The sequence below is a fragment of the Capra hircus genome, chromosome 13 (assembly GCF_001704415.2).
Source record: "Capra hircus breed San Clemente chromosome 13, ASM170441v1, whole genome shotgun sequence".
Taxonomy (NCBI): domain Eukaryota; kingdom Metazoa; phylum Chordata; class Mammalia; order Artiodactyla; family Bovidae; genus Capra; species Capra hircus.
Genome location: NC_030820.1, coordinates 32,330,275 through 32,351,438, shown reverse-complemented (window position 1 = coordinate 32,351,438; position 21,164 = coordinate 32,330,275). Strand labels below are relative to the sequence as shown.

General features: G+C 44.4%; 2 protein-coding genes across 11 annotated transcripts in view; one reads left to right on the top strand and one right to left on the bottom strand.

The window, feature by feature from the left end:
• The window catches only part of NSUN6 (NOP2/Sun RNA methyltransferase family member 6), a 77,999-nt gene extending 64,809 nt beyond the window's left edge, over window positions 1-13,190 (top strand). For 3 of the 4 annotated variants that reach the window (XM_013968458.2, XM_018057161.1, XM_013968459.2), the window contains 3 exons: window positions 3,303-3,451; window positions 9,862-9,987; window positions 11,767-12,199. In XM_013968458.2, coding sequence (XP_013823912.1) covers window positions 3,303-3,451; window positions 9,862-9,987; window positions 11,767-11,982 — 491 coding nt within the window. In that variant the 3' untranslated portion in view covers window positions 11,983-12,199. Of the gene's footprint in view, window positions 1-3,302; window positions 3,452-9,861; window positions 9,988-11,766 lie in introns of all 4 variants that reach the window. The other variant, XM_005687985.3, reaches the window with a different exon arrangement.
• Window positions 14,725-21,164, bottom strand: part of CACNB2 (calcium voltage-gated channel auxiliary subunit beta 2) — a 421,050-nt gene continuing 414,610 nt past the window's right edge. For all 7 annotated transcript variants that reach the window (XM_018057157.1, XM_018057159.1, XM_018057158.1 and 4 more), the window contains 3 exons: window positions 20,249-20,344; window positions 19,038-19,223; window positions 14,725-18,115 (listed from right to left, as the gene is read on the bottom strand). In XM_018057157.1, coding sequence (XP_017912646.1) covers window positions 17,630-18,115; window positions 19,038-19,223; window positions 20,249-20,344 — 768 coding nt within the window. In that variant the 3' untranslated portion in view covers window positions 14,725-17,629. The remainder of the gene's footprint in view (window positions 18,116-19,037; window positions 19,224-20,248; window positions 20,345-21,164) is intronic.

The following is a 21,164-nucleotide window of genomic DNA, read 5'->3' as shown; positions in this document are numbered from 1 at the left end:
ATGGCTGGATGGCATCACCGACTCAATGGACATGAGTTTGATTGAACTCCGGGAGTTGGTGATGGACAGCGAGGCCTGGTGTGCTGTGATTCATGGGGTCGCAAAGAGTCAGGCATGACTGAGCGACTGAACTGAAACTGAACTGAATAATGAGTGAGCCATGTTGACCATCTTTTTGGCCATTGTATGTCTTCTTTGGAGAAATGTCTTTTTAGGTCTTTTGCTCATATTTTAGTTGGTTTTTTTTTTTTAATATTGAGCTACATGAGCTGTTTGTATATTTTTGCAGTTAATCCCTTGTCAGTTGCTTCGTTTGCGAATATTGTCTCCCGTTATGAGGGCTGTGTTTTTTTTTTTTTTTTTTTTGGTTTTCTTTGGTATGCAAAAGCTTTTAAGTTTATTTAGGTCTCTTGTTTATTTTTGTTTTTATTTTCATTACTCTAGGAGGTGGATTGAAAAAGATCTTGCTATAATTTATGTCAAAGAGTGTTCTGCCTATGTTTTCCTCTGTGAGTTTTATAGTGCCTGGCCTTACATTTAGGTCTTAATTCCATTTTGAGTTTATTTTTGTGTCTGATGTTAGGGAGTGTTCTAACTTCATTTACATTTAAGTGGCTAGTTTCCCAGCACCACTAATTGAAGGGGCTGTCTTTTCTTCATTGTATACTCTTGCCTCTTTTGTTACAGATTAGGTGACCATAGGTGTGTGGGTTTATCTCTGGACTTTCTATCTTGTTCCATTGATTTATATTTCAGGTTTTTGTTCCAGTGTCATACTGTTTTGATGACTGTATCTTTGTAGTATAGTCTGAAGCCAGGGCCTTCCTGCTGTTTTTCTTTCTGAAGATTGCTTTGGCTATTCAGGGTCTTTTTTGTTTTTATACAGATTGTAAAATTTTTTGTTCCAGTTCTGTGAAAAATGTCATTGGTAATTTGATAGGAATTGCATTAAGTCTGGGGGTTGCTCTAGGTAGTATAGTCATTTTCACAGTATTGATTCTTCCAATCCAAGAACATGGTGTATGTTTTCATGTGTTTGTGTCATCTCTGATTTTGTTCATCAGTATCTTACAGTTTCTGAGTACAGGTCTTCTGCTTTGTTAGGTAGATGTATTCCTAGGTATTTTACTCTTTTTGATGTGCTGGTAAATGAGATTGTGTCCTTAATGTCTATTTCTGATCTTTCATTGTTAGTGTATAAGAATGGAAGCGATTTCTTTTGTGTGTGTGAGACGTACACGCTGCTGTATTTATTTATTTTTGGCTGCACTGGGTCTTCCTTGCTGCACATGGGCTCTGTGTAATTGCCGAGAGCAGGGACTACTCTCTAGCTGCAGTGCACAGGCGACTCATTGTGGTGGCTTCTCTCGTGGAGCACAGGCTCTAGGCATGTGGGCTTCAGTAGTTGCAGCATGCAGACTCAAGCAGTTGCAGCTTGCTGGCCCTAGAGCATGGAGTCTTCAGTAGTTGTGGCGGACGGGCTTAGTTGCTCTGTAGCATGTGGAGTCTTCCCAGACCAGGGATCAAACCCATGTGCCCTGCATTAGCAGGCGGATTCTTATCCACTGTGCCGCAAAGAAAGTCCAAGAATACAAGAGATTTCTGTGTATTACTTTGGTATCCTGCAGCTTTACTGAATTCATTGATGAGCTCTAGTAGCTTTCTGGTGGGATCTTTAGAATTTTTTTATGTATAGTATCATGTCATCTGCAAACAGTGTCAGTCATACTTCTTTTCCAATTTGGATTCTTTTATTTATTTATTTTTTCCTCTCTGCTTGCAATGGCTAGGACTTCCAAAACTGTGTTGAATAATAGTGGCGAGGGTGGACATCTTTGTTTTGATCCTGATCTTAGTGGAAATGCTTTCAGTTTTTCACCGTTGAGTATGATGTTTGTTGTGGGTTTGTCATATATGACCTGTCTCATGTTGAGATATGTTCCCTCTGTGCCCACTTTCTGGAGAGTTTTTCTCATAAATGAGTGGTGAATTTTGTTGATAGCTTTTTCTGTATCTGTAGAGATGATCATATGGTTTTATTCTTTAATTTTTTAATGTTCTATATCACACTGATCTGTGGATATTGACAAATCTTTATTTCCCTGGGATAAATCCCACATGATCATGGTGTATGATCCTTTTACCATGTTGTTGGATTTGGTTCGCTAATATTTTATTGAGGATTTTTGCATCTGTATTCATCAGTGATATTGGCCTGTAATTGTCTCTTTTCATGGTATCTTTGTCTGAAGGGGAGAAGGAAATGGCAACCCACTCTAGTGTTCTTGCCTGGAAAATCCCATGGACAGAGAAGCCTAGCCAGCTAGGTTGCAAAGAGTCAGACACAACTGAGCGACTTTCACAGACATTTTGCTTTCAGGTGGCTCAGATGATAAAGAATCCACCTGCCAATGCAGGAGACCCAGGTTCCATCCCTGGATCGAGAAGATCCCCTGGAGAAGGGAGTGGCTGCCCACTCCAGTATTCTTCCCTGCCCCATGGGCAGAGGAGCCTGGTGGACTACAGTCCATGAGGTCACAAAGAGTCGGACACAACTGAGTGGCTTAACGCTTGTCTAATGGTGGCCTCATAGACTGAGCTTAGAAAGTGTTCCTTCCTCTGCAGTTTTTTGCAAAATTTTGAGAAGGAGCGATGTCAGCTCTTCTCTAAATATTTAATAGAATTCACCTATGAAGCCATCTGGTTCTGGTCTTTTTTGTTTGTTGGAAGATTTTTAATTATACTTTCAATTTAATTACTTGCGATTGGTCTGTTCTTATTTTCTGCCTCTTCCTGGTTCAGTCTTGGACCCATGGCTGCTAGAGCCAGACCCGTCCCTCCTGCTGCAGCTGCAGGAGCAGTTTCGGATGTTTTGTAGGTGCTGAGTTTAGGAAGCTGTCAACAGAGATGTGGCTTTGCAGTTTGAGCAGCTGTGAGGAGGGATTTCAGCTCTTCCTTCTTACTCACATAGCCTCTGAGGTTCAGCTGTGGTTTCAGCCCATCTTCTGGGCAAATGTCTTAGGGGAGCTATTCGTGCCCTCCTGGGACGCCGTGGGCAGGTCCTAGCACCTGCTGATAGGTTTCCCAGTGTGTGTGTGTGTAAGGGGGTGGTATTTGCGCCCTCATAGGACAGAAGGGTGAGTTCTGGCACCCACTGATGGGTTTCCTAGTTGCAGAAGCTCTCTGTGCCACCCCTCACCCCCAGGACAGCGTGGAAAGATCCTGGAGCCCTCTGGTGGAATTCCTAGAGTGCTGGAGCTGTCTGTGCCCTTCCACAAATATGTTTATAATTTTCTTTACAGGAGAACCTCCATTCTTACCAGAATCATTTGACCGAATTCTTCTCGATGCTCCCTGCAGTGGGATGGGACAGAGGCCAAACATGGCATGTACTTGGACGTTGAAAGAAGTGATGTCCTACCAACCGTTACAGCGAAAACTCTTCACTGTGGTATGTGATGCTACTTTGTTGTGGAAGAAAGGTGACCTAGTTTGATATTTTAAAGAATGAGAGCAGTTTTCATAGCAGCATTATTCACAGTAATTAAAATGTGGGAAAAACCCATGTGTCCATCAGTAGATGAATGGATAAATAAAATGTGGTTTGTACAAACAATGAAATTTTAGCCAGCCTTGGAAAGGAATGAAATTCTGATGCGTGCTACAACATGGATGAATTTTGAACATATTATGCTGAGTTATATAAGCCAGACACAAAAGGACCAAATGGTGTATGTGATTCATTTATATAGTGTCTAGAAAAGGCAAATTCAGAGAGACAGAAAGTAGAATATAGGTTACTGGAGGCTGAAGGAGCAGGAGGGTGAATCAGGAGTTAATGTTTCATGGTTCAGAGTTTCAGTTGGAAGAGTTCAGGCGATGGATAACGGTGATGGTTGTACAGCAGTGTGAATATATTAATTAATGCTTAATGCCATTGAATTTTACACTTAAAAACGGTTGAAGTGGTAAGTTTTATGTATACCACGCACAGAGAGCACCAGAAACCTCGTCTTCCTTCATGCTGATCCATTCTGTCATCGCAGGCAGTGGTAGAATTTCTTCTCTGAGACATTGAATGAATTTGAAACATGCTGCTTTATCTTAAAAGTAGACGGTTGTCAACATAGAGTTACTAACTGATGTAAAACATTTGGATATCCCTGGTAGTCCAGTGGTTAAGACTGTGCTTGCACTGAAGGGGGGCACAGGTTCAATCTCTGAATGGGGAATTACGATTCCTGATGTCATGTGGCATGGCAAAAATAATTAGACAAATAGATAAATAAATAGCGTTTTAATAGACTTCCTAATCATCTTAGTGAATTAAAGGTGGGAGATCCAACAGAGGTGAACTCATTCATGAAACTGGGACGTGACAGCATCCAGTGTAGGATGTAGAAGGACCAGGCAAACTTAGCAAGTCAGACTGGTCTCCGGGATGTTTCACAGGAGGCCCTGATAAAACACGTGAGAATTTCTCTCAGCCTTGCAAACATGATTTCATGGATTTCCCAGGATGCAGGCAGCATTGGATCGAAGATGGTCCCGCCGTTTCCTCTCAGCTCTCTAACTGTAAACATACAGGCTATAGCAACAGTGGATATGCTCCGATGATTCCCTCTCTGAAGCTGTCTTGGAGTGCCTTTCTCTTCAGCACTCCTGGTGTCTCCTTTCCTACCTGAAAGTGGCGCCGGGAGTGGACCGTTTCAGCTTTTCCTTCTATACGGTCTTGAGAGAACGCATCCTGGAAGTTGAGACAGCAAGCAGAAGAAGCAGCTTTGCTTATAGCTACAACCCACTTTGATGGTTGGGTAAAATTTTGTTGCTCCTGTTGTTTAGTCGCTAAGTCATGTATGACTCTTTGGGACCCTATGGACTATAGCCTGCCAGACTCCTCTGTCCATGGCATTTCCCGGGCAAGAATACTGGAGTGGGTAGCTGTTTCCTTCCCCAGGGGATCTTCTTGACCCAGTGATCAGATCTGCGTCTCCTGCGTTGGCAAGCAGATTCTTGACTGCTGAGCCACCAGGGAAGGCCGAGGATAAAAAATTAGGACCCTGTTTTAAGAGGCTTGGCTTTTTGTTTGTTTCAGCTCATTTAGGCATTTTAAGAGGCCGTTTGGGAGGAGATGTGTTGGTCTTAGTGACAAGGAGAGGCTGACCGTGTGCAAAAGAGAGTAAAATCCAGCACATGAGCCTTTGGGTGAGGGTGGGAGTTGAGACTGTGGATACGTGTCTCTGCATCAGTTACTCTGGATACTTGGGTTTCATGACTGAGAAATGGGGAGGATGAGTCCACCTGATGGGGTTACCTCACTGGAGACAGTAACCATTCTTCTGGCAGTGATAAGATTTGTTGAGAAAAGCTATGTAATAGGCTCAAACAGCAGCTGGCAAAGTTTAAATTTTGATCAGCCTACTATGGTTAAGAGATATTAGTATACGCTTTTTTTTTTTTTAAGATTTTCAGTAACATTTTTTAAAAATTTAGGGATTTGAAAAAAGAAGCTTTAATTATTTGGGACAGGTTCATTTTCATATTACACTTTATTTCTTGAACAAATACTTACTGGGCAGCTCCTGTATGCTACAGTGCTAGGTGCTGATGATATGATAGTTAACCCTTGCCCTTTTACATGAGGTTTCTTTTATTTTTTTCCAACTAAAGTAATTTATTTATTCTTTTGGTCCATAGATGACATAATTATAGACAAGTTTTGATATGTAAAAAACCCTTCTGTCCACCTCTGTTTGCTAAATGAATCATCACAGTAATTTTCACAATTTTTAACACAGTGCACAGTTTTCTTGGACTGAAGCAATCGCAAGAGCGCATTGGTACTGGTCTGTTACAGCTTACGTGGGGTTTCTGTTCTAACTGGTACTGTGCTGTGCAGGTCACTTCAGTTGAGTCCGACTCTTGGCAACACCATGGAGTCGAGCCTGCCAGGCTTCTCTGTCCATGGGATTCTCCAGGCAAGAATACTGGCGTGGGTTGCCATGCCCTCCTCCAGGGGATCTTCTGACCCAGGCATTGACTCTGCGTCTTCCATCTCCTGTGTTGGCGGGCGGGTTCTTTACCACTAGTGCGACCTGCATTTCTAACTGGGGAGGAATACAGACAGAGATGTGTAAGTGATTTTGTGTATCCAAGGAGTGACCCTGTGGAGCAAACTGAAGAGAGGAGCTAGGAGTGGGGGCACCCAAAGTGGAAGCAGAGAGACACGGATGCTGTGCAGGGAGCAAGCCCTGCAGGGAAGCAGCAGGCTGTCCGGGCTGCTGCAGAGGTCCTGAGTCAGGGGTGCCACACCTGCCAGACCGCAGAGGCTGGTGGGGCTCAGGCAGGACAAGCCAGGCACACAGAGGGGAAGGCAGCAAGGGGCTGCTGTACATACGTTGGGAGGGCCACTCTGAGGCCGTGAGCTTTGACTCCAAGTGATGACAAGGAATATCGGAAGGGTTTTTTGTTCTGTTGGCCATCCCTTGAGGCATGCATGGTTTCAGTTCCTGACCAGGGATTGAACCCGGACCCCACCTGTGAAAGTGCAGAGTCCTTGGCCACCAGGGAACTCCCCAGGGAAGGGTTTTGAGCTGAGAAGAGGCGGTTTTAAAAGCACCACTTGGGTTGCTGTGTTGAGAATAGATGGGAGGAGGGCAGGAAATGAAGCAGGTGGGAAACAGTTGGAATAATCCAGGTGAAAAAAAAATCATGAAACTAGGAGCAGAATGGCAGCAGTGGGAGTCGTGAGACTCCTGGGTCTGTTCTGAAGGTAGAGGCAAGAGGATTTACTTGACAGACAGGAACGTGACGGAAAGAGGCGTAAAAGATGATCCAGAGTTGGGGCCTGTACCCCAGGAAGGATGGGGGGATCCTCCTCTGGGAGGCTTCAGAGGAAGGTAGGCATTCAGTGTGGGATGGGAAAAATATGGAGAAAGCAGTTGAGTATATGGGAACAGAAATCAAAAAGGAGTCTCACCTAAAAATGGTGAATTTTCAGCATAAAAATGGTATCTAAACCCATGAAACTGAATGCTGATATTTGGGAATAGTCTTGGTCCAGATGGGCTGAAACAGCTCTGACTAATGAAATGCATCTGGTCTGGAACATTGTTTTTTTTCAATAAGCATATTTTTCTTTGTATACTTTTTATTTTGTATTGGGGTATAGCCAGTTAACAATGTTGTGATAGTGTCAGGTGCGCAGCAAAGGGACTCAGCCATACATACACATGTATCCATTCTCCCCTAGACTCCTGTCCCGTCCTGGCTGCCATATAACATTGAGCAGAGTTCCCTGAGCTGTACAGTAGGTCTTTGTTGATTACTCATATATATAGTTGTTTAGTTGCTCAGTCATGTCCAACTCTTTAATGACCCCACGGACTGCCAGGCTCCCCTGTCCATGGGATTTCTCAGGTGAGAATACTGGGGCCGGTTGCCATTTCCTTCTCCAGGGGATCTTCCTGACCCAGGGATCTAATCCGTGCCTTCTGCCTGGGCAGGTGGATTCTTTACCACTGTGCTACCTGGGACGCCCATCTTATGTATAGTAGTGTGTGAATATTAATCCCGGTCAGTCAGTCAGTTCAGTCGCTCAGTTGTGTCTTATGCTTTGCGACCCCATGGACTGCAGCACACCAGGCTACCCTTTCCTTCACTAACTCCTGGAGCTTGCTCAAACTTAGGTCCATCAGGTTGGTGATGCCCTCCAACCGTCTCATCCTCTGTCGTCCCCTTCTCCTCCTACCTTCAGCCTTTCCCAGCATCAGGGTCTTTTCCAAGGTGTTAACCCCAGAGTCCTAATTTACCCCTCCCTCCCGCCTTCCCTCTCTGGTGGCTGTCTGTTTCTGAAACCTGAGGTGTGTATACGTGCCACAGCTTATCCATCTGCGGATGCTGCCTCTGTGCCTTGTCTATTGCAAATAGCGCTGCTATGAACACGGGAGTGCACGTGCCCTTTTTTATTTTATGTTGGAGCACAGTTGATTTACAGTGTTGTGTTTCAGGTGTACAGAAAAGTGAATCAGTTATACGTGTATCTACTGTTTTTCATATTCTTTTCCCATGTAAGTTATTGCAGAATATTGCTAGGGTTCCTGTGCTATATGGTAGTTCCTGGCTGATTATGTATCTAAGTATATGTTAACTCCACCTCCTAGTATATCCCTCCCTGCTGCCTTTCCCCTTTGGTAATCAGAGATTTGGTTTTGTAGTCTGTGAGTCTGTTTCTGTTTCTACGTAAATTCCTTTGTATCATTTTTTTTGATTCTACACATAACTGATGTCATACGATATTTGTCTTTCTCTGTCGGGCTTATTTCATTTAGTATTGTGGGTGAGCTCAGTATAGCTTCAGGCGTCCTGTCTGCTGATGGGTGGTGAGTCTGTGTGTTCCTGTCTTGCTGGTTGTTTGGCCGGAGATGTTCCAACACTGTAGACTGTTGGGCCGGGCCAGGTCTTGGTGCTAAAAGACCTCCTGGAGAGCTTACGCCAATCGGTATTCCCTGGGGTCTCTGCCACCAGTGACCTTGCTCCCACAGGGAGTCGCAGCCAACCCCCGCCTCCCCAGGAGACCCTCCACAACCCACGGGTAGGTCCGGCCGAGGCTCCTGTGGAGGCACTGGTTTGCGCTGGGTCCCAGTGCACCTGAAATCTGCGTGTGCCCTCCCGAACTGAAGTCTCTGTTTTCCCCCATCCGTGGAGGTCCTGCTTTCAAGCCCTGCTGGTCTTCAAAGCAGATGTCCGGGGGGCTGCTCCTCTTGATGCCAGACCCTCAGGCTGGGGAGCCTGACGTGATGCTCAAAACTTTCACTCTGTGGGAAAACCTCTGCGATATAATTATTTTCTAGTTAGTGGGTCTCCCACCGGTGGGTATGGGATTTATGTTGCAGAAGCGCCCCTCCTGCCGTCTCGCTGTGGCCTCCTCCTTGCCTTTGGAAGCAGACTCTCTTTACTGGTAGGTTCCAGCCCTTGCATGTTGGCAGTGGTTGGGCAGTTTGTTGTGGTTTTGGTGTTTTTGTGAGAAGAGAGGTCAGGTCCTTCTACGCCTCTGTGTTGTCTGGAATCGAGGGGGTGGATGCTTGCTGGCCCTTGTTCCCTCGTTGCGGATGTGCAGGTGTGGTGGCCGTTGCTTGTTCCCGGGATAGCAGGGGAGTGACAGTGCCCGCTTGCCTGCCTTTCAGCGGTGGCAGTGGCCTGGGCCTGCCTGTGATGCCCTCAGTGCTGTTGGTGGCACGCGCCCAGCCCCAGAGCGTGTGACCATCGTCCTGGGAACAGGCGTGGGGAAGGCAGCTCTTATGGTTTCTCTGCCCCTCTCCTTGGGTGCCCCCCCGCCCCCCCGCCCGACGATGGGGCCTTACCTCTCTGTCAGGCCCTGGCTGCTGCTGCGTGCAGCCTCACTTGCCGCAGTGCCGCCTCATCAAGCTGTCCCCATGCAGCCAACCCCAGGCCTCTCCTTGGGACTGTCTCCAAAGCCCGAGCTTCCACACCCAGTCTCCACCTGTACTGGCAGACGGACATCTCAGACTGAGGAGCACGGGGTGGAGGTGACGGCCTTCTGAGCGGGCCACTCCTCTGGGTGCTGCAGACTGGATGGGCTCTTCCACCGCCAGTGAGGGGACTTGCCAGGGTGCAGGAATCTCTCCTCCTCCATTCACAGCTCTCTCCCTAGGGTGCAGGGCCCATCCTGATTCCATTCTCTGGCCTTTTTCTTCTGCCTGGTTATGTGGAGGTTGTCTTGTCCCTTCAGAAGGCAGGGGTCTTCTGCCAGCGTTCAGTAGATGTCCTCTGCAGATTATTCCACTTCTGGATGAGATTTTGCATATGCATTTATATGCATTTCAAATGTGTTGTCTTCAGGCGGTAGAGCTGCTCAAGCCAGGGGGTGTGCTGGTGTACAGCACGTGCACTGTCACCCTGGCAGAAAATGAGGAACAGGTTGCCTGGGCCCTCGAGACGTTTCCCGGCCTTCAGCTTCAGCACCAGGTGAGGACCGTGGCAGCTCTCTCGGGGTGATCCAGTAGGTCACGGAAACGTAAGTGTAGTGATAAACCCAGAGAGTTACATGAAGGGATACGTCATGTAAAACTCCTGAAACAAATCTTGTGGAGCTCAGGGCGGTTTCTCCGATGAAAGCCATTCCAGATAGTCCTGGAACAACTGGAATTTTCACATCCTGATCCAGGATTTCCAGGCCTTCACTCTTACTGACCAGAGATATGTTAATATGTATTTTGTTATCCAAATGTTATTGACTGGAGACGTATCAGCGCTCACTTAAATAACGAATTGCCAGCCACAGGTGTTAATTTCTGCAAAAATCCCCCAGTCAGTAATGTGTTTAAATGACCATAGGACTCAGGTGGATTTTTGATATGTGTTTGACTTGTGGCTCTTGTTCATGTTATTTGGAATTTTGTTTCTAAAACCCTTTTCCCCTCTCTCAGTCCTGTATTTTTCTGGTAGGGGAAATGGTGAGCACTTTTTCTCATGACATATCAAAGCCCAAACAGGCTTTAATAACTGGGATTCAAAAGACTAGCCAAGCGGGGGAAGATAGTGCAGGTTTATCTCTTCCTTTGGTTTCTTAGATAAGATATAGAATATTTTTAAAACTCCCTTGTACTTTCTTTTACTTAGCACTGCCTTTTAGTTCTGGTTTTTATTAAAATATATTGATGACTAGATTCTTCAGCCCATGATGTTTGAGACTAGGTTTAAATCTGTAGTAATGCTCACATTAATTCAGATACATTGTACGTTTAACTTCAGACTTTCCAGGACAGAATTCTAGTAAGTAATTGGATACATAACTAGAAAGCAATCTGGAGATGCTTTCTAGACTCAAAAATTAAGATAATTACATTGTAGATGAAAAGAAGATTTGAGAATTCACTCCAATTTTGTGTGTGTGTATGCATATATATTCAGTGTATAATCCAAGAGATGGAACCCCACCATGAGTTAGTAGACAGTAGGTTTTCTGATATAAGCCTAAGAAAATGTATCTTCAGTAACATAAACATTTATCTGTGAAACGGTGCCCTAAGTTAGGCTTGTGCAATTTTTGGAGTAGCGGTTTGCACAGATCACTCAGTTCCTTATGATTCCTTATTCTCCTAATCAGTGCAGCCTTCGTTTTCTCATCTCTTTAAATACTCTAGTACATTTGAAAAACAACACCAAAAGAGAAATTTTTATCATCCAATTGGTATGGGCCAGAGAGAGGCCTCCTGTCAGATGCCTCCTGTCAGCTTTGAGAGGGTCTGACAAATAAAGCTGAATTTTCATCTCGTGATGTTACTGATAATGATGTTTCACTTACTGAGTGCCCACTGTATGTCAGGCATGATATCACCTTATTTATTTAAGCCTCAGAACTGAGTATTTTATCTGTTTGGTAGATGAGGAAACAGGCAAGTTCCTGTTCTAAAGTCACACAGCTGAGAGGTGGCAGAGCTGCACCTGGAATCCATGTGTTGCTGACTAGTGCTCAGGCCTTCTGCATGTTGTGGTCCTTGATGAGCATAAAGCCCACCCTAGGAGTTCAGTTATCAAGTGACTGCTCTTACCACTATCCTGCTTTATTACACAGAAAAGCAGCATGTCCACTTCTCTCTCTCTCTCTCTCTCACACACACACAGGTATTGACTTTTCAGTTTCTGGAATTGGTGGTGGGCTAGTTTCTCTTTTAATATGAATGGTGCACAGGTACTCTTACTAACACAAGGATGTTCATCTGTGTTTATTGTTCTTCTGAGCAGGACCCACAGGTGGGAGGAGAAGGGATGCTGGGAGCTGGCCTGTCACCTGAACAGTTGAAACGGCTGCAGCGATTCGATCCCTCTGCAATGCGGTCACTGGACCGCGACATTGGATCTCTGAGAGACGCCAGCATAGAAGACCTGGTTTGGCTGGCAAATAAGGATTGTATAGGTTTTTTCATAGCAAAATTTGTAAAATGCAAAAGTGCACAGTAGGAGGATCTTTAGAAATGATTCCAAATGTGTGCCATGTGGTTATTATTATTTTTTAAACCAAACTCTCATCAAACCATGTGATTGATGTTGTGGTTGGTGGAGAAACAGAAAAGGCTGCCAGCTCTTCTACCAGTTCAAGAGACTCTGCTTCACAGAGAAAGAAACTGGAGGGTTGGGATGGGATTAGGGTGTGTGTTGAGATTATACTTTGCGTTTTTAAGAAAATTTTTCCTTTATGGATTTAGCAGAGTATAAACAAAAGGAGGTGTCTGGAATGTATTTTCATTTGGGGTCTTTGTTTTAATTTGTAAAGAATGCAAGTCATTTTTAATGGTAAAATAAGTGGATTTCACAAAAGGAATAAAATTAGCAGTATTTAATTTGGTTATGAAACATGTTTTCTGTTACTGAGCTCCTAAGGATGAGTTCCTTCAGAATTCAGGGTGTGTAGTCCGTAACTTACTTATCATGTGCCAGGAACTGAGCTGAGGATTTTACTTGTTCTTCTGTTTGCTATTTATCAACCCCTCTTTCAGATGAGTTCTGGATCACTCCCAAATGACAGTCACCCTTCACTGTATTTTCTTTTTCCTTCATGTTTTAAACTAAAAACTAAAATGAATTTTAACTCTGTAGATTAGAAATGAGACTATTATAGAATTTGGGTACCTTTTATCATCTAATGGAATATACAAATTATTAGAGGTATGATTGGTGAGAAAGAGAAAACCGTCTTGTGAGAGCTGGGAAGCGGCCAGTATTTTCCTGCCAACTCCTTAGAACACCAACCCCAGACCATGCAGCTGTGACTAGGATAGATCAGGATAAAACAAGACCATTTCACCATCAAATCTGAAATCACCCAAACCACAGAGGTGACCAGACATCTCCCATAGTGGCCAGTATATGTGGACTGCCTTTGTAAGACGACTGTAACTGTGCGCTCGCTTCATCCCGCATGCTTTTTAGATAAGATCTATTAAAATACCCACTATTGGTTAAAAGTTGTCTCATGTCATGTTAAATGTATCTGTTTTGTTAATTCGAATCACCTCAAAATTCCTGAGCCTTTGGGCATTCTAAGTGGATAGTTGGAAACAATTACCTAATAGTTTTTTTTCCCTCTGCCCCTTCACAGGTCTCCACTGGGCTTTGCTGGTGGCTCAGTGGTTAAGAATCTGCCTGCCAATGCAGGAGATGCAGGTTTGATCCCTGGGTTGGGAAGATCTCACCGAGAAGGAAATCAGGCAACCCACTCCAGTATTCTTGCCTGGGAGATCCCATGGACAGAGGAGCCTGGCAGGCTACAGTCCATGGGGTTGCAACAGAGTTGGACATGACTTAGCAACTAAACAACAACAAAGGGTCTACATTAGGAATTTCTCGAAACTCTTCTTGTGTAGTGAAGAATGCAAGGTCTCGGATCAGGTGAGATCTTCAGAGGCCTCTGCTCTGAGCAAGCCTCTCTTCACACTCTTCCCTGCAGCTGGGCTGTCTGCACCCATTGGACCTCTGACTCCTCCTGTCACAGCACTTGACAAATCACCCTAGGAAATGAGGCATGTCCTTGACCCCTGCCCCCAGGTAGGCAGGAACCTTGCCCTTTCTGTACAGCTTCCGAGCAGATCACCGTTACACCCTTACTGAAGGAGGGAAAAAACCACACCAAGTGCCCTAAGATTCACTATGTAACTGACTTCTTTCCATCCCTCATTCTGCCTCATACCCAGCAGATGTCATGTCTAAAGGGAAACACTGCTGACCTGTGTACTTCTGTTTCCAGGGCTCGGCATGCCCCTGGAACTGTCAACGTGATTTTAAAACACAGAAAGTCCATCCCTTCTCTTGCTCTCTGCAGAACCTTAGGTGCTAGGCTGGGATGGAAATGGTCGGGAAGGAGCCTCGTAGCAAACATGCTAAGTTTTGATTAATACCAGCAAACACCAAAGTATAAGCAGTACAGGCAAAACAGAAGAAAAATATTTGCATATTGAAAATAGTAATGACAGATAAGAAATAGGATTAACGTTTGTTCCTTTAACAGACATTTTCCAGGGGTTTCTTTAAAAAGAAAAAAGAAAACCAAATTGGAACACAAAGCACATTAAATCTTTAGGAATGCAGACATTTAAGAAAAAACATGATAGACGGAAGAAAGGGGAGTGCGGAGGAGAACGAATACCTTTTTTAAACATATTTAATGTTGTCATAGTTATTTTGGAAACAGAAGCATTTTAATTCCACAGTGAGTACATTTTACTTCAAAATCGTGTATCACATTTTAAGTAGTAAAGTACAAATACTTAAAAACGTAACTTAGCCACAATTCAGCCACTGACCCAGAGACATCTAATTACCTGTTGTCTCCACCAGAGTGACTCTTGACCTGTTAACAAGATTGGACCAGCAGCATCATGTCATTGAGCCAAGGGCGAGGAATTGAAATGAAGATCTGATGATGGATCCATTTAAAAGGGACAAAATAAAATTCAACATCAGAGGCAAGAATTGCTGAACATGTAAGGATGAAGGTGAGAGGAAGTTGACGTTGCTGTGCTCAGACCCCCGGAGACATTTGACCTGCTGGAAGCTGGCTCTTGTCAGCTGTCATGGGGAGGGGACTGCATCCTATGACCTCCCCACCCCTGGAAGATGAGCCACATGAGGGAAGTGCAGGGAAGTGTTTAGCATATTTTCAACTGCAAGAATCACTCCTGAAATGGCAATTAATACTACTAATAGTAAACAGTGCAGAAGCCAGCTCTTTATTTGTTTGATACGAATGACTTTAAACCAGGCTTGTTGAACAGTTTGGTGTAGCTGACAGTGAAGGTTTAACATGAATGCAGAGCAGACCATGTTCAAATGTGGCATTGTCCCAAAGTACAGGATAACTAAGATGGCCTACATTTAGCAGCACCTTTTTGTAACAGTAACTTAAATGAGCAGGAGAGAGCAGAGGAAGAACCAAAATGGGTTTGACAAAGAAAAAAAAAAAAAAACCACAGAACTATTCAGAACATTTCCAGCATTTTCTAGGTTAACTACAAAAATCATGATTCTACAACCGAGTTGGTTAAGCTGAAACCTTTGCTGTGTGAAAAGACTTAGAATTTTACATTCTACAAGTCAGTAAATATCCCACTGTCCTTGGGATTGTTTCTTCATTTACATTTTTCGTACACACTGTTCACACATACACCCACTACACAGTCTTCACAGACAGATGCGCTTATGTCAATCCTACAGTAGAGGTTTCTGAGGAACACTCTGACTTGGACTAATGTGTTTCACAGTAAAGTGAGAAACGAAGGGTCCAGGTAAAAAATTTTTAAAAATGGAATTCTTTAATGTAGTTCTTTGAAAGGGATTAATGGTAGCAGCAAAAAAGATACATATCAGTTATACCTCAAGAATTTAAATATTCCAAAGTCATGAACTGGGATGTAACTTTGAATAGGAAAGGTTGGGGGCCGATGATTAGTGGACATCTTACCGTGATGGAAACCTGACCGGAAGTATTTTATAAAAGTAACTTTAATTAGAACATGGTTTCCCAATGATGTGACTAATTTACCTTGAAAATTGATATGACTAGTGTTCTTATATTCAATAAAGGTATGAGTACAGAGCTAATTAACAGATTGAGGGAAATGGTTCCTCTATTATCTGATAAAACACTATAATTCATTTTTATAACTCTTGAGTTTTCTTTGGGGGAGGAAAATAAGGAATTAAACATGAAACAGTTTTACTTGTAAAGGTCCAAGGATATTTGGCAAGAACCTGGAATAACCAAAGAAGCGAAATAAAAATAGCCTAACTTATCTAACAAAATAAGAATTTTTAATGTCCAGGTCTGAAGGTAGGCAATCATAGGAGTTTTCCAGGAACAGACTTCAAGTGCCAGGTCCGTGCACACCTAATACTGTCTTACCTGTCCATTACTGGACAGATGGACACGTAGAGAGACAGCAGGTTTCAGCCTCAGCGTGACAGCCACCTCGCGGGCTGCCGCCAGCATGTCCCTGACACCAGGCTCAGCATCTTCTGGCTTCCCCTTCAGGGCAGGTGTCCCACGCAGGAAAACCTCAGCATCTTTGTTCACTTCAAGTCACCTCATTTTGCCCTGATTTCTTCTGAAGAGCAGAAACTTTGGTTATAAGAAGCACTTCTAGGTTTTGACGGACAGTGAAAGTGTTGGAGTGGGTGGGGGAGGTGGGGATGGAATGGGAGGCGATGGATGGAGGAGATAAGAGGGGAACAGCCAGCAGGGCGGGAGGAATCAGGGTCTCTGATTTTCCCTTGAAATTATTCTACAAGCTGTGTAAACGTTTCTCCCTACAACAGACACTCGAACACACGAGAGAGCAGACATTTCCAGTGGAACACTCACAGTTAAAAGTGGCCCGTATTTTTCCTCTCCAGGGGCACGACCAAGGAGCCAGCAGGTGGGAGCTCTCTGAGCGAGTCCCCTTTGGCAGCGAGCTCCCCGCTACGCCCTGGCGGCTCCTGCAGCAGCAGAGTGAACGGCGGAGCCAGGTGGGTGTGCGCCGGTGGCCCAGGCTGGATGCTTCTTGCGTCTTCCACACTCACACCCTCCACTTGTTTGCACATGTTCACCCCCAGACCCACATGCACACGGGTTCTAGCTCCTAGACTCCAGTGCTGTGACCTCAGACACTAGCTACGTAGGACGTGGTCGTCACAATCAGTGTGAACTGCACGGAGTAGAACAACCCTTGGAGTTTGGTTATATATTTCCCATAATTTATGGTCAGAAATGATAAACTTACAAGGATGGTGAAACATTCAGAAATCAAACCTTTTCAAGTCAAGCAGCCACACATATTTACAGTATGTACAGACTCTAGTGAACGGGGATGGGCGTTGAGTTGATGCTATTACAAATTTCCTGAAGGTGGGCTTTTCTAGTCCCTGTAATTCATAAAGCAGGTCTGCTGACTTGGCATTAAGACTCTAAAATAGTGTGATCAAACTGATATATATATATATTATATATAATATATATAATTATCGTAAGAAGGTGTTTGCAGAAATAACATTTACAAACTGTCTATACAGTACACAATACTAGTACATAGAAAATAGATTCTGACTTTATGATCCCCTTTGTGTAAGGCAAGACTGAATCTGTCCCCAAATTTAGTCAGCCGGAGGTACAAGCAAGAAACAGTGGTCCATGGATGAATATGCAAATCAAGTGCCTACATATTAAAAAATCGGCAAGAATCAGGAAACTCCACTTTTTATCTGGGCCAGTTCTGGCCCACTGGATACATCAACCACATTTTCGAAAACATCAGCGATGCTCTTAAAATACCAATGCCACTCAGATGGCAACAGATTTGTTCGAGTGGCAGCTACCCCAGATGGGGTTCAAGGTTCCGTAGACAACCAGAGGCCTGCAGCCTTTCCAGGCCAATTGAGAGAGCACTTACAAAAGAAAAAAAAAAGGGTATTAATACTCTATTTCATGCTGTTGCTATCCAAGCAACAGCAGTACAAAATATACAAGACAAATCACATATGATTGCAATGTAGACCCCCTTCCCCCCAAGATCGATTTGGGCGGGTGGTGGGTATACAAGACTTAAAAAAAAAAAAACACAAAAGGGCAGAAAAGTCATTGGCGGATGTAAACATCCCTGTTCCAGTCCACAGCCTCATTCCGTCTGCGGGACGCCCCTTCCCCATCCTTGTCACAGTAGCGATCCTTGGATTTGTGGCGGCTCCGCTGCCTGTGGCACTCGTGGTCCTGCTCTCGGTCCGGGTCCCTGGAGCGGTGCCGCGTCTCCCTGTGTCTGTGCTCACCACCCCCATGGGGTTCCTCTCGGTGGTTGTGGTCACGGTGGGGGGCGTACTGGTCCGCGTGTTCGTGCGAATACTCTTCCTTGGGCTCCACGTAGGCGGAGTCGCGACTCTCCTGCGTCTCCGAGTCCAGGGTCTCTTGCCTGGAGAGGCCTCGGCTGGTGCCACTGCGATGGTTGTGGTGCTGGGTGGAGGAACGATGCTGGGCTTTCTTGACCGGTTCCGGGCAAGGTTCTTCTTCAGCTTGGGAAGCAGAGCGGGCCGGAGCCCCGCGATCCATCCTCTGATCCCCTTGAGAACCCTGGAGACAGAGGAGCAAATGCAGTAGAACCCTCGTCACAAAGGGAAGTCCTTTTAAGTCCAGTCCCTTACAAATTAACATCACGTCCAATGTAATGTAAATGCTACTGGATGTTACCAAAAGAATTAAGCAAGCAAGCTGGGTTAGATTTCATTTCAGCCTTTTAGAGACTTTGAACAGAGTAACTTTTATTTTTTTCTTTTAGATGACGGAAGGAGGGATTTCTTTCATATGTTCTCTTGTGGTTCAAATACAGATACAAATTCCTGAGATCTGTCTACACATGGGTATATACTGAGCCACACCTCTGCTCAGATATAGGTGGGAAGATAAATTCTGGGAATGTTGGCCTTAAGGAAAAAAAGAAATGATAAAAAGTCAGATGCTTAAATGGCACTTCATGAGACCAGCACTAGCATAAGATAGTCACATATATCAAATAATTAATACAACCCTCCATGCTCATCTATGAAGGGTCATGAGATGCAACCCTTAGGAGAGCCCCATGAGGTTGGGGCCATTAGATGCCTGAGGCACAGGGCCCGGGAGGGATTTGAACCCAGGCAGTCTTGAGTCCACAGTCTGTGCTGCCAGCCTGTAGAAAGTTTCTCCTCTTTTCCTGTCTTAATAGAGTTAGTGGTCTGTGGTAACCTAGACAGGGGGATGGTGGGAGGGCAGTCCAAGAGGAAGGGGATAGAGCTGAGACATATAGCTGTTCCACTTCCTTGTAGGAAGAAACCCATACAACCCTGTAAAGCAACTCTACACCAGTTAAAAAAGAATATGGGGAGAGGGGATCTACATTCACAGGATGCTGTTAACACTGCTTTTCTTACAGGCACCCAGCTCACTCTGGAGAGAGCTGCCCGATGGGAACAAATGCTGCGCTGGCACCCTGGGCATGGATGAGGGCTCCGCTTACCTGTGAGTTGGAGGCTAGCGTGGGGCTGACGGGCAGGGTGGAGGTGGCTAAAGTGCGGCTGAGAAGGGGGTTGGGGAGACTGCTGCTGGGAGGGTGGGTGGCCTTCCAGTAGGCCTCCAGGTAGTCGGCCAGGTGTTCACAGGCATCCTCGAGCTGGTTCTCATCCAGGATCACATCAAACAGCTCCTGCAGGGGCAGACATTACAGATGGCACCCTGACACCAGCCCCCAACCTCCCCGCCACCTTAGAGGAGAAAGCAGGGAGCCCCCGGGTCTCTGCTCTTGCTGCCTGACTCCTCCACACACTGTCCTCTAGAGTTAGCTTACAAGCATCGGTCCTCCTCGGGTCAGTGTTGACTGACACACGTGTATCACTGGTATCAATGACTAGGAAGTGGACAGGTGTACTAAGTTGTTAAGGGCATGATAGAAAATTTGCTAATAGTGAAAAAAAGGAATTGACCCTACATTAGAAGAGAGATGTAAAAAAGAAAATAATAAGACTATAAGCCAAACAGTATAGGACGAAGTCTGTTTTCGACATAGAGACTGTGAAAAGCTGAATCTTGGAAATAGCTGCGGCAAGGGAAGGACATGAGGAAGCCAAAACAACCTAGCAGGTAGGCAACATATGCGTACGTATAGCTGGTTTACTTTGCTGTACAGTGGAAACTAACACAACATTGTAATTATCCTCTCATTAAAAAAAGAAGCCAAAACAAAACCCAGAAGCATAGTGTCCCAAAGCATGGTATGCACAACATGGATTCAAGGTAGGAATGGGTTCAGGTGTCAGAATCTGCTTACTGACTGGTTTGGAAATTGGTGTCTACATGGTTTCAGATCAGTTTCATAGATGGTGATAAAGAGCCAGCAGCTTGCTCCCAGATTAGAAGTGAATAATAAACCAACCGCAAATAGATCAATCTTTCCAACCAAAGTTCTGAAACAACAGTCGTGTTTCATTTACGATACTATGGAAATGTTAACAAAGCAACATCCCCATGGAACACACTGTAGCCGTGCAAGCCACGACCATGACCTAGACACGTGCTCATGGCAAGAGGTGGACCGTTCTCCACTTTGGGAAGAAGCCCACTGCTAATGGAGAGGGTTCTCTTCTGGACAAGTGTTTACCTAGTGTCTGGTTTTTGTTAACAGAAAGCGGGGCTGATGACTTCAAGTGGATTATACTGAACAGAGAGACTTACTGGAGGACACTGAGCTAGCTTATCTGCCGCCACCATCTGGACATTGAGGTGCTTCGCTTGAGATTTCCCTCGAGACTTTATTAACCTCTGTAAAACCTGCAAAAGATGAGGTTTTTAAGCAGGAGTGTCTGTACTCAGGTAGACAACAAGGTTCATTATTCACTCTTTTCTCTGGGACCTTTTTCATACAGCACTCATGATTTACTGGGCAAGAAAATAGAATATTTAAGATGATCTGGAAAATTGATACATCTTGGTTGCAAGCTTCAAAAACCACCAGCATGGGGATTATTCTGAACCTTTTTTTAAGGCTAGCACTTCTCAAACTTTTTCACTCATGATTTATGTTTTTAAAAACTGTTGAGAAATCCTAAGAGCTTTTTATGTGAACTAGAATATTTAGACATTAAAACTGTGAAATTCATTTACGAATGACCAATAAACCTGTTGCATGTTAACATATATCACTTATTTCAATAAAAATAGCTAAATTGTTTGCAAATTTCTCTACAGCCTGACTTCACAGAAGATAACCAGTGTTTCCTCTTTCTACATTTAATCTGCCACATTACATTACTTTGAAATACGTGAAGAAAATCCAGCCTCTTCCAGATACATAGTTCAGAAGAGGAGGAGTATTTTAGTAACCTTTTCAGATAACTGTGGATATTTTTCTTGGATACTACAGTAAACAAGTGGTAGCTTTTTAAAGATTAGCTGCCATGTGACATCTGAAACCCTACTCTATTAAATTCCATTGATTTGTCCTGAAATTTGAATGGCATGTTATGTTCTTTCCAATAAAGGATGACTCCAATAATCACACCATACTTGTCCTCAAATAACTGACTTTGAGTATGCAGCTGAAGAACTTGACGTGTACCTCCCATTTTGTTATGTAGAATATTAAGAAGAC